Raw genomic sequence first — 13,861 nt, 5'->3', positions numbered from 1 at the left:
TCAGCATATCGTCTGTTGGAAGATGGGATATCTTTATTTGATATCAACGGGGTCGATTCGTAGAAACATTGCTTTGATGATAATTTTTCAAAATCACTTCTGGATCCGTTTTCATTTTCAATCACACTACTATTATTTGTATCTTTACTATAAATACGAATTAATGCATCTTTGCTACTATAAGCGTCGCTATATATTGTATGACGATTATTTACAACATTTAAGGGCATAATTTCCTGTAATGACAATCCGGAATTATTCGATTCATTCAAATCTTCGGCATTCGTGACACTGGGTTCAACATGGATTTTTGAATTAATTATACGCCAAGTGTTATATACTCTTTTTCTATTTTTGATGGAGTTTTTCAAGCAAAGAACTGCACAAATTTTTTCATAGAGAGAATTTTTATTCCTCCAATTTTTGCAAATTTTCTTTTTATCGAATCCTTTCTTCAATAAAGATAATTCCAACTGGTTGCATGAATTTTTTCCGGAGTAATCATTTTCAAAGTATTTTTGATGGAAATACATTTTGGAACTTTCAGTATCATTTATAATTCGCGAAATAACGCTTGGGAACTGATATTTCTTATTCTTCATGGACAATGCAATTTTCTTTGTTATTATAGTTCATTAAATTTCTGGTCAAAATCATACAATATTGGACAATATTGCTTGAGTTCTTCGGCAATAGAATCGTAAAGCTTCATCTTAGATAAATGTTTACTTCCCATTTTTGAAACAATCAACTGAATGAAACTGACTAAAATAAAATCAAATACCAACTTATCCAAAGTAAAAACTTAAAAGAAACTGATGATTTTAAATCTACTGAACAGAAAGACAATACGAATTTGAAAATAAAAAAGGACAAATTTTTGTTAACTTCTTAAAAATAAGATAGTCAAGCACAAAAATTGTATACTGAAGTTAAGGCCACAGTCAGCGAAGTAAGCATAAGGTACATTCAGAGAGCGAGACTCTATCACGGTTTGGCCGACGCGACGCGATGAACAGATGTAGCTTGTAGCAGTCTTTTATCAGCAGACATTACGTGGCTTAGGTGCGTTTTACAATTTTTTAACGTGATATTAAAGGCTGTAACTTGAGTTCTAACTATTAGATTGATGTCAAATTTCATATTTGAGAATATTTGAAGTAGCTTTACTTTCATAAAGTTGAATTGAGATTATAGCCCTATGTAAGGTAACACTTTATTCTTCAAAATATCAATTGAAAATGCAATTCTACTGATTTCTATCATGAATATTACCTGAAACTGATATCTAAAGTGTGTTTACTTGATTGAAAAATGATTTGGATGCAAAGGATTTTCTAGATTTACACTAGTTCCTACAGGGTGACTCTCCAAGAATTGCATCGGCTAATGAAAGTGTATGTAAAAGACAAACTATAAAACTTCAACAATAGAAGTTCGAAGAACTTTCGAACTGACAAGCGAGATGTCAATAAAAAAAGTTCATTATTTGCTATCCAGTGAGTTTCGAAACATTTTGTTAGAAAGTCATTTACGATTTTATCCGACGCTTTGCAGTTGGTTAATTGTCCAGATCATTCGATTCAATATTTTCACAAATGAAACCCATAATGCTTGATGAAAAATTTTGTTTGTAGGAATCGATTGTTCGAAGTTGGTTCTAGGACAAGAAGCCCTTGAGGTTTCACACATTCCCGAAAGTAGAAATAATAAGATAATCATTATGGAAAATAAAATTATTTTGTTAACCTCAAACGAAGAGACAGAAATGAAATTTTGGTATGTTTGTTTGAAGAAAACCAAACACACATGCTTTCTAGTAGTTTAAGTATTATTCCATGTGAATTTTGTCTATAAAGTTTCCTTCGACAATTTCATATCTAGGATACACCTTTATCTTTATCACTAACCTGTTCTATTTGAATAATATGAAAATTGTGAATTTATTAGGTTTCATAATCGAATATAAGCTTTATTGGTGGAGTTATGACAACAGAACTCAAAATTCTCAATTTCTCTTCCCAATTTTTGGCAATAAAGACAAATAATAGTATCATATTTCTCTTGAACGAGACCAAAGAAATTTTCCTCGATACCAAATATCAAATGTAACGATAATAATCATTCGTATCAATTTCAAAGTGGCATTTCGTTTCCTTCATACTTCAAGAATTTTTTTCATTTCGGGGGTGTGTTTGACCCTCTTGGACGGGGCTGAAGAGATTTTCATTTCAACCGAGTAAAGAATATAATGATACAAATCATTCGTATTGATTTCAAAGTGGCTTTTCGTTTCCTTCATACTTCAAGAATTTTTTTCATTTTGGGGGTGTGTTTAACCCTCTTGGACGGGGCCGAAGAGATTTTCATTCATACCGAGTAAAGAATATAATGACACAAATCATTCGTATTGATTTCAAAGTGGCTTTTCGTTTCCTTCATACTTTAAGAATTTTTTTCATTTTGGGGGTGTGTTTAACCCTCTTGGACGGGGCCGAAGAGATTTTCATTCAAACCGAGTGAAGAATATAATGATACAAATCATTCGTATTGATTTCAAAGTGGCTTTTCGTTTCCTTCATACTTCAAGAATTTTTTTCATTTTGGGGGTGTGTTAAACCCTCTTGGACGGGTCCGAAGAGATTTTCATTTATACCGATTAAAGAATATAATGATACAAATCATTCGTATTGATTTCAAAGTGGCTTTTCGTTTCCTTCATACTTCAAGAATTTTTTTTCATTTAGGGGGGTGTGTTTAACCCTCTTGGATGGGGCCGAAGAGATTTTCATTTGAACCGAGTAAAGAATATAATGATACAAATCATTCGTATTGATTTCAAAGTGGCTTTTCGTTTCCTTCATACTTTAAGATTTTTTTTCATTTTGGGGGTGTGTTTAACCCTCTTGGACGGGGCCGAAGAGATTTTCATTCATACCGAGTAAAGAATATAATGACACAAATCATTCGTATTGATTTCAAAGTGGCTTTTCGTTTCCTTCATATTTCAAGATTTTTTTTTCATTTTGGGGGTGTGTTTAACCCTCTTGGACGGGGCCGAAGAGATTTTCATTCAAACCGAGTAAAGAATATAATGATACAAATCATTTGTATTGATTTCAAAGTGGCTTTTCGTTTCCTTCATACTTCAAGAATTTTTTTCATTTTGGGGGTGTGTTTAACCCTCTTGGACGGGGCCGAAGAGATTTTCATTTATACCGAGTAAAGAATATAATGATACAAATCATTCGTATTGATTTCAAAGTGGCTTTTCGTTTCCTTCATACTTCAAGAATTTTTTTTCATTTAGGGGGGTGTGTTTAACCCTCTTGGACGGGGCCGAAGAGATTTTCATTTGAACCGAGTAAAGAATATAATGATACAAATCATTCGTATTGATTTCAAAGTGGCTTTTCGTTTCCTTCATACTTTAAGAAATTTTTTCATTTTGGGGGTGTGTTTAACCCTCTTGGACGGGGCCGAAGAGATTTTCATTTATACCGAGTAAAGAATATAATGATACAAATCATTCGTATTGATTTCAAAGTGGCTTTTCGTTTCCTTCATACTTCAAGAATTTTTTTCATTTTGGGGGTGTGTTTAACCCTCTTGGACGGGGCCGAAGAGATTTTCATTTATACCAAGTAAAGAATATAATGATACAAATCATTCTTATTGATTTCAAAGTGGCTTTTCGTTTCCTTCATACTTCAAGAATTTTTTTCATTTTGGGGGTGTGTTTAACCCTCTTGGACGGGGCCGAAGAGATTTTCATTTATAACGAGTAAAGAATATAATGATACAAATCATTCGTATTGATTTCAAAGTGGCTTTTCGTTTCCTTCATACTTCAAGAGTTTTTTTCATTTTGGGGGGTGTGTTTAACCCTCTTGGACGGGGCCGAAGAGATTTTCATTTATACCGAGTGAAGAATATAATGATACAAATCATTCGTATTGATTTCAAAGTGGCTTTTCGTTTCCTTCATACTTCAAGATTTTTTTTTATTTTGGGGGTGTGTTTAACCCTCTTGGACGGGGCCGAAGAGATTTTCATCCATACCGAGAAAAGAATATAATGATACAAATCATTCGTATTGATTTCAAAGTGGCTTTTCGTTTCCTTCATACTTCAAGAATTTTTTTCATTTCGGGGGTGTGTTTAACCCTCTTGGACGGGGCCGAAGAGATTTGCCTTGATACAGAATATACAGTATAGCTATATGCTTTCACGTCAAGGCACATCAGAAACCCAAAAAACATTATCACGATTTCGGTACGCTACTGACCATTCGGGTATTTCCGGAAAAAAAGCTGCTGACTTTGGCTGCTAACTTCACACCGGTATGAAATAGAATAATTCTTAACTCTAAACCTCATCTATTCATATATAATTTCCACTTTGGTGCGATACATGATACACTTATCCACTTTCACCAAAGTGGAAATAGGTACACTTTAAGAAAAAAATAAGCGAAGTTTAGAATTAGTCCACTTCTTTTTCTTCTCTTTTTTTATGGTATTTGCTTCCCTTCGGCGCGGTAGACCAGAATTAGTCCACTTATTTATCTCGTGAAAACACCAACTTGGTTTGTGAAACTTGCGCCGAGTGGAGTGTTGCCACATTCCACACAACAAATTTTTGAAATTTATCGAATGTAGGTACTATGGAAAAATTTGACACTTGAAGTTTTCTTTGAAATCAACTGGTAAAACAAAATTATATGTGGGAAATACACCAGATAACTTTTGGCGGAATTAACTCAATCTGGATGTCAACACTGTCAACAAAACACAACCAGAGTTTTTCAAGGTTCCAGGTCACGTCACGTGATTTTTTTAACTTCATTGAATTTGCGCAATCGCAATATGGTCTTCCTCTGCATCTGAATACGTTTTCCGTGAACCATTTGCTCTGTCTGCTGATCTCCATTTTCGACTTGGGACTGTTGGTAATAGTATTTCCAAAATGTCTTTGCTTTCTGTGCGATTAGCAACAACTGTTGCAAGAAACTTGCCTAAAAATGTTCAGGTAGGGGAATATGTATACTATTCTATGATATTAATATTTTAGCTTTTTAGAATTATGTCGACCTCTTTTACCCATTATGACATAATCAATTGCTGTATCAAATCTCGGTTTTGAAAATATTGTATGTTTAATGATCAATATTTATTTGAAAGTATCCTGAATTCACAATGGTTTTTGGATGACTCTCAAATATTGTATTGAGAATTAAAATAATGGAATTTGTTACATAATAATTATCATCAACCATACATGTTTCCATTGAGATAATTTGCATATACTACATCCAATTAATTTTGTTTTATCTATCAATTAATTGTAGTTAGATTTCTAATGTTGGTATATTTTTAGGTTATTGGAACTACAATTCCTGCGGTCTCTGCTGGAGCTCGGAAAATCCATGCTTCTACTCAGAATCGTGGAACTGAAATTTCATCCATCCTTGAGGAGCGTATTTTTGGTTCTGCTCCTCAGGCCGATCTAGATGAAACGGGCAGAGTCCTGAGTATTGGTGATGGAATTGCTCGTGTTTATGGACTGAAAAATATTCAAGCTGATGAGATGGTTGAGTTTTCATCTGGGCTGAAGGTGAGTTAATGATTGGAATCATATCTAAAATATCTTCTTGGGCAATGCCTTTTTTATATACTTGGTATTTCTCATATACCTTATATATACTTGGTATTTCTCATTGTGCTTCCAATTATATAAGGTATAAATTTTTTACAATTTCATTAAAACTCCTTTCTCTTCTCAAAGACCTAAGGTCAAAGTAAAACGCTGAGACTACACTTGCAATCCCTTGGTAATCATGTATATTACTCATCCAAACATGACAGTTTACATATTTCTGATTATGTAAGAATGAGAAAAGAACTGATTTGTGTAGTTATTTTGATATTAAATGGGTAAATAATAAGGACTTATCAATCACATATCAACTTATGTAATCATTTATAACTATAAAGAGCTGGGCTACATTTTTTATGATTTATTGTACCTCTTTCACATAAGAAAAGGTAGCAAAATTCTTATGATGAGATAATATAAATGTAAGAAGTTCACATATAGAGAACACATACTGGGTGTTGACTTTTCTATAAATCTTTCATGTGGTGAGAAACCAATTTTACATCAGAGATGAAAGTCAATTTCTGTTTTAGTATTGATTTTGTATCACTATCAAAATCTCATCAGTGCCAGTGGAATGAAAAAATTCATTCATTTTTATATGTTTCATAGTTGTAATTATCATACTCCAACAGAAACATTCTTCCACACATCAGAATTTTAATACTCTTCTTGATGTATATTTTGCTATACAGTGTAGCACCAACCAAGTTTGAGCCATTACAGGAAAGCTAAAACTAATTCTATACAACTAAATTCGAACTTTGATATTTATTGAGACAACCGGCTTTCACTTCAGTAGTGAGGGTCATACCTTGATAAATTCTCATTAATACTTATTCGTTTTAATTTATTGTATAATAATCCCTAATTGTTATGGTAATACACAGTTGTCCTAGTTGCATAAGTTGCTACTTGTAAATATTATGTAAAGAGTAAACAAAGGGCTTTTTGGAATGGAACATTTGTTACAGATCATAAATCTCATTCTCATACTTTACGATCTCTAGACTTTTGAAGGCATTCAACAATCTGTTAGTATATTATGTGAAATACATTTTTATGGAGAAATACATTCTTTCTTTTTAGCTTTGGGATGCATTACTTTCCACAATTTGAAAAGTAAACAAAGTTGAATGGATAGAGAAATATCTGAAGTGTAATAAAGGGCAAACTGAAAAGTTCATCCCGAAAAGTAACTGTAATATAACCAGTGAAAATTCCAATTAGTCAGAAACATGTCATATTCCTGAATTTTATCTATTCTGAATTTTGTCTACAAACAAAAACAATGGAATTTTTATATTTGACTTTCTTTAGATGGTTGATGTTCTGGAAAATTATTCCTTTCAATTTTCTAACCCAAACAAAATTCACTTTTGAACAATGCCTCAATTGCAAATCCCTGTATTTCCTTTAACACACGAATGTCATCTGTAGATGGTTAACGTTTTGGAAAATATCTTTTTCATCATTCAACAAAATTCACTTTTAAACTATGCCACTATTGCAAAAATGCCTCTTTTAACACACATGTATCAAAAGAAATATAGTCATGAATTTTGAGAATTTTTTTGGATTTGGAAAACCGAAAAAGATAATTTTTTGAAATGCCAAGAATCTAGATGAAGCTAAGTATATTAATTTAATTATTTTCATTGATTATTCATTTTGTAGGTAAAAGTCATGAATACGACAATTTACTGACTTGAATTTCATTAGTTCGGACTTCCAATGTTATGATTCTACTATGAATCAAAATCTATGAAAGAACAAATAAAATTATAATAAATAGCTGAAATTGTGATGCACTATTTGGAACCTTTGGTGTAGTAATGAATATTACTGGAGTTTTTTCCCAACACCAAACTGTTATTTTAACATCTGGGCACGTGTTTCCATCACCAAGTGATCATCTACAAGGGCAGATCAAACATAGGAAGAACAAAACTCCTGTAATTTTAAATAACTGAAATATCATTTATATTGAGCAATAAAATGTGAATATTACTGGAGTTCTATCCTAACACCATACCATTATTTTCAACACCTCGACACGTGTTTCAATAACCAAGTGATCATCTTCAAGTTAGTTTAGTTTAATGTTCCTCTTGAAGATGATCACTTGGTTATTGAAACACGTGTTGAGGTGTTGAAAATAATGGTTTGGTGTTAGGATAGAACTCCAGTAATATTCATTTCTACACCAAAGGTTTCAAACAGTGCATCACAAGTAATAAAATGTGAAATGAAAATACAATAAACTCCCGCCAAACAACCAACTCCCGCCAAACGGCCAACTCCTGTTAAACCGGTGAAGCGGAGAGAGGGGATTGGTGAAAGTGTTCGAATGACCAATAGTCATCATTCGGAGGAGTAGTCCAGTCATCACCCGAAGGCGATTGTCAATACTAACAATCAAAACATCATGAAGTAACTTGGTTTGAAAACTTTTTTCTTTCAGGTGTATTCTTTTTCTGTAGTTATTTTCATTTTCTATTGTTACGATATTTACTTGGGGTTCGTTTTTTAAAACAACAACACTAATAATACTTGGACAACTTTTATTTACTTAATACACAACTACTGCACTGATTATAATTCACTTAGAATACTCGCTTGCTTGAGACTTCGAACACTCTCGTACTAATCATCTTGCCGAAGGAACTCGCTCTTTTATAGTAAGATCGATGCATCTAGAATTTCTAGAAAGTCCATATCCATCGCGATGCTTCGCTCTCAGGATCGACGTTCGAATTCTTTTCGAGACTTTTCCAGTTACCGCCTAGGGAGGCAACGCGCGTGTGACGTCATGCTCAGGTAGACGTCCCTTCGTCGAATTGGGTGACTGTAGTCAGCTGCGGCGCTAGGGGTTTTGTAACATTATCCCCCTCTCAAATTTGATCGTCCCGATCAAACAATATGTCGTCGTCCCCATTGTATCGTTTGAGTCTTTCTAGGTGAACGACCTTCATTTTTGCTCTGGGACTACGTTGAATCCTATACACCACGTCATTTATTCTCTTTACTATCGTGTAGGATCCTTCCCAAGATGGTGTTAATTTGGGGGAAATTCCTTTTCTACGACGAGGGTTGTACAGCCACACTCGATCTCCTTCTTTGAATCCACCAGTATTTGCCTTGAGATCGTATCGAGCCTTCATCCTGTCACTAGTCATCTTTAATCTTTTTCTAGCAATTTTGTGGATCCTTGTCAAGCTATCTCGCAGTTCGTCTGTGTAATCTTGCACCTCTTTATTTTCAGCAATTGGTGATCCGAACACCAAGTCACAGGGCAAGCGAAGATCTCTTCCGAATATGATACTGGCTGGGGTGAGCTTTGTGGAATCGTGCACGGCTGCTCGGTAGGCCATCAAGAATAGTTGAAGATTTCGATCCCAGTCCTTTGATGCTCTTCTACTACTTTGGAAAGATGTTCTTCCATAGTCCTGTTGAACCTCTCGACCATGCCATCGGACTGTGGGTGGAGGGCAGTTGTTCTGGTTTTTCTGATTCCCATCAATTCACAGACTTTCTTGAATAAATTCGACTCAAAATTTCTTCCTTGATCGGAATGTAACTCCATTGGCACACCAAACCTTGAACACATGTTATCCACCAGAGCTCTTGCAACTGTGGATGCTTCTTGATTAGGCAAGGCGTAAGCTTCAACCCATTTACTGAAGTAGTCCATGGCAACTAGGATGTATTTGTTGCCATCATTCGTCATCGGAAATGGTCTGGCTACATCGATGGCGATCCGTTCGAAGGGAGCACCAACGTTGTATTGTTTCATCTCACCTCTGGATCTTGTTCTAGGACCTTTGCTGGCTTCGCATCTTGGGCATCTTCGGCACCATCGCTCTACATCTTCTCGACACTGAACCCAGTAAAACCTTTGTCGTATTTTATCCAAGGTTTTGTTAACTCCTAGATGTCCTCCCGATTTACCACCATGGATCTCTTCCAAGACGCCACTTATTCTTGACATAGGCACAACTAGTTGGGAAATTACTTTCTTGCCATCGGCCGATTCCCAAGCCCTCTTCAGTAGACCATTCTCAACCATCAAGGAATCCCATTGTGCCCACAATGCCTTGAACGTTGGTGATCGATCAGAGATGTCCTTCCAGGTGGGTCTTTCTGCTCCACTTTCCTTCCATTTCAAAAATTCTGCAACGTTTGGATCACCCTCTTGATCTTGTTTCATTTTTGCTGTGGTCCAATTATCGTCTGCCATCACTCTCACTTGGTTGATTCCTTCGCGTCGTTCAATTCGCTCACAGTGTTTACAAACATCCGAACAAGGTTTCTGGATAAGGCATCTGCGTTATTATGCAGTCGTCCTGGTCGATGTTTTATCTTGAAGTGATACTGGTTCAGCTTCTCAATCCACCTTGCTACTTGTCCTTCAGGAGTCTTCATTTCGAGTAACCACTTCAGAGTTGCATGATCTGTTCTGATAAGGAACTCTCTTCCATACAGATATTTGTGGAAGTGATCTACAGCCTTGATAATTGCCAGTAGTTCCTTTCTGGTTACGCAATAATTCCTTTCTGGCTTGGTCAGTACTTTGCTGAAACTCAATTACTTTTTCCTGACCGTCCTGTTCTTGTGATAGTACGGCTCCTATACTATTATTACTGGCATCTGTGTCCAGAACGAACAGGCCTCGTCGACGTGCGAAACTTAAAATGGGGCTGGAACATAGAGCAACCTTCAGTTTCCCAAATGCTCGTTCACTTTCGTTGGACCAGACGAATTTGACTCGGTCTTCTGTCAACTTATGAAGAGGTGCCGCAATATCTGCAAATCCTTCCACGAACCGACGATAGTAGGTGCAGAGACCTAGGAAGCTCCTCACTTCATGTTTGTCTTTAGGTCTCGGCCAGTCTCTGATTACCTGTATCTTTCTTTCGTTTGTTTGGATGCCGTCTGATGACACTCTGTGACCTAGAAAATCCACTTCTTTCTGGAACAGTGAGCATTTCTGAAGATTCAGTTTGAGGTTGGCATTCCTGAATCGTTGAAAGACTTCCCGCAAATTATACAGATGTTCTTCAAATGTCTTTCCCATGACCAAAACGTCGTCGAGGTATACGAGGCAAGTTTTCCAAGTAAGCCCTCGCAGGACCAGCTCCATCAGTCTTTCGAATGTGGCTGGAGCATTGCACAATCCAAACGGCATAACGGTGAACTGGTAAAGTCCGCTCCCAGTTGAAAATGCAGTCTTCTCCTTATCGTCCTCATGTATGCCCACTTGCCAATATCCACTCTTCAGGTCTAATGTTGAGAACCAACGTGAACCTGCCAAAGTTGTTAATGTGTCGTCTATTCTTGGTAAAGGGTAGCTATCTTTCTTAGTAACATCGTTCAATTTCCTGTAATCTACACAGAATCTCGTAGATCCATCCTTCTTGGAGACCAATACAACAGGTGCGGTCCAAGGGCTCGACGATTCCTCAATCACACCATCTCTCATCATCTTGCCAACAAGCTCTTCCACCTCTTGCTGCTTGGCAAACGGAACTCTCCTTGGGGGTTGTCGAATCGGGTGGGTTTGGCCAGTATCAATTCTGTGTTTAACCAGGTTAGTTCTTCCGAATGTTGTCGAATCAAATATATCACTTTCTTTCTTGATGAAGTTTTTGACAGCTTTAAGGTCTTCTCCTGATAAGTGTTTAAGTGATTTTTCAAGAGTTATCATAACACTTTCTGAGGCTGCCTTTATTTCCTGGTGGTCGTTTGAATCACAGTTCGCCACCCATGTGAGTGGTTCACAGGTTCCTATGACATCACCTTCTTTAACGGTTACTGCTTCAGGATGTACATTGGCAACTCTCACAGGGATGGTTTGTTTCGTTTTTACTAAGGCTCGTGCAAAAACTAATTTGCTGGGGGATTCCTCACATGACTGGACTATTCCAACATAGCACCCGGGGTCTTCATCAGCGATAGCGTAAACTACTTTCTCCGAAAAACCAGGAATTCGCGCAGTATTTACTAAGCGCAGTTTCACAGGTATTGTCCTTTCTGCTGGAGTGGTAAGGACAAATTCCTCTCCTCCAAAATTCATAATCTTCTCTTCGTTGTCGAATGAAAAGCCGTACTCACTGATCAAATCCATTCCTAGTATGAATTCATCTTCTATGTCTGCAACGTACACTGTATCAGTAATGGTGAGTCGTCCAAGAATCAGTGTTATTTCAGCTTCTCCTCGAATAGGTGCGTTTTCACCAGTGACTGTTCGAAGCACGAAATTGGACGAAGTAGGCTTCACGCTTTCAGGTCGAAGTATGTCGCTGCGTACCAAGGAAACTGCAGCCCCGGTGTCTATGATGCATATCACGTCCATTTTATTCAATTTTCCTGATATGGTTAGGCTGTCGGTTGTTCGTTTTAGCCTGTTAACTTGAATGACCCTGGGGGCTCTGTTATTATTAGCCAGCATGCGCCCCGATATGCTGGCTAATTCTAGTTTTCCTGCCGCCAATTTGAGGACTCGCTGGATGACTTTGTCCTCACAGGTGATTGTGTACGTGACGACACCCTCGCAGGTGAGTTGGATCTTGGTGACATTCTCACTCTGCAATCTTTAAAGAGATGTCCGGGCTTCCCGCACCTATAGCATGTCCTCTTCTTCTGGGTGCTGATTCCACTTATCATTAATTTGATTTCCTCTAGAACCTTCTCGATTAAACCAGTCGCTGTGCCGGATCGTTGTTCGGGTTCTTCTATAGATACTGCCCGCACTTTCGGTCTGGAAGTGTTGAAGGCCGCCTCTACTTCTAACGAACGTACCAAGGCGTCGCTACTCCTCTTAAAGTTTGTCAATCGCAAAGTTCTTTGGATTTCTGGGTCTCTTAAACCATCTATAAATAGCTGCACCACTAGCTGCTCCTTGAAATCTCCAGGTGCTTCTGGATAAGCCAGCTGAATCAGGCGTCTCACATCGGCTTCGAATTCTTGAAGACTCTCACCGGATTTTTGTGTGCGCGTCTTCATTTGGGCCCAGTACAGCTGTTCTCTGTGTTGATCTCCATACCGTAACTCTAGTGCAGATATCAGATCCTCGTATTTACTCTGTTGTTCGGTGGGTATCGTTTGCAGCATACTCAAGGCTGGCCCTCTCAGAGCTACGATAAGTGTTGTAGCTTTCTCTTCTTCACCCCATCCATTCGCCGTTGCCGCATCCTCGAATTGGCGGCGGTACATGGACCAAGACGACTGTCCATCAAAAGTCGGTGGTTTCACGGAAATTGTAGATGTGGCAACCCTGTCTCGGCGATCTTGATTTTTGAGAAGCGCTATCTGTTTTTCGACTCTCTTTTCTAGTCCTATCATCTCCTCTCGTACTGTATGCACTTCTCTTTTAACCTCGTCGTCGATTTTCATGACGCTTTCCTTCAGTTCTTCTTTTAGATTTTCTTTTAGTTCTTCCATTCGTATTTCGGTTTTATGAAGCATGTGCTGTAAGAACTTTTCTTGGTGTTCTCGAACATTCTGGAAATCTGCGTTCCGTTGTTTTTCTATTTGATCTAATTCATTCTTTTGTTTTTATAGAATGTTCTGGAGATCTTCTTGCTCTTTTCTCTGTTCTTCGAGAATTTTCTGGAGCGCCTCTTCTCGTTCTTTCTTTTCTAATTCTTTTTCCTCCTGCCGTCGTTTTTCCTCTTCCTGTCGTCGCTTTTCATCGACTTCTCTTTCCTCCTGTCGTCGTCTTTCCGCATCCGCAAATTGGTTTTGAATAAATTGCAACATGTCCTCCATCGTATCGTACGATGTACTTCTCGTATTCACCATAAATGCCTTATAATTTTCACAAAAACGTCAATTTATTGTTTTTATTTATCAGTAAAATTCCACTTCCGACACCACTGTTACGATATTTACTTGGGGTTCGTTTTTTAAAACAACAACACTAATAATACTTAGACAACTTTTATTTACTTAATACACAACTACTGCACTGATTATAATTCACTTAGAATACTCGCTTGCTTGAGACTTCGAACACTCTCTTACTAATCATCTTGCCGAAGGAACTCGCTCTTTTATAGTAAGATCGATGCATCTAGAATTTCTAGAAAGTCCATATCCATCGCGATGCTTCGCTCTCAGGATCGACGTTCGAATTCTTTTCGAGACTTTTCCAGTTACCGCCTAGGGAGGCAACGCGCGTGTGACGTCATGCTCAGGTAGA

At 37.3% G+C, this 13,861-nt stretch overlaps 1 protein-coding gene and 1 long non-coding RNA gene across 3 annotated transcripts in view; one reads left to right on the top strand and one right to left on the bottom strand.

Annotated features, from left to right (window-relative positions):
- LOC141483433 (uncharacterized) overlaps positions 1–13,861 on the bottom strand; it is a 249,381-nt gene that overhangs the window by 122,917 nt on the left and 112,603 nt on the right. The window lies entirely within an intron of this gene.
- Positions 4,868–13,861, top strand: part of blw (ATP synthase subunit alpha blw, mitochondrial) — a 54,168-nt gene continuing 45,174 nt past the window's right edge. Inside the window, exons 1-2 of one of the 2 annotated variants that reach the window (XM_074178067.1) lie at positions 4,868–5,031; positions 5,380–5,616. In XM_074178067.1, the coding sequence (XP_074034168.1) occupies positions 4,969–5,031; positions 5,380–5,616 (300 nt within the window). In that variant the 5' untranslated portion in view covers positions 4,868–4,968. The remainder of the gene's footprint in view (positions 5,032–5,379; positions 5,617–13,861) is intronic. The other variant, XM_023168259.2, reaches the window with a different exon arrangement.

This window comes from Leptinotarsa decemlineata, unplaced genomic scaffold (genome assembly GCF_025532065.1).
Source record: "Leptinotarsa decemlineata unplaced genomic scaffold, Ldec_3_MD MMD2_tig00003348_RagTag_RagTag, whole genome shotgun sequence".
Taxonomy (NCBI): Eukaryota; Metazoa; Arthropoda; class Insecta; order Coleoptera; family Chrysomelidae; genus Leptinotarsa; species Leptinotarsa decemlineata.
This window is presented reverse-complemented; position numbering and strand designations above follow the sequence as displayed.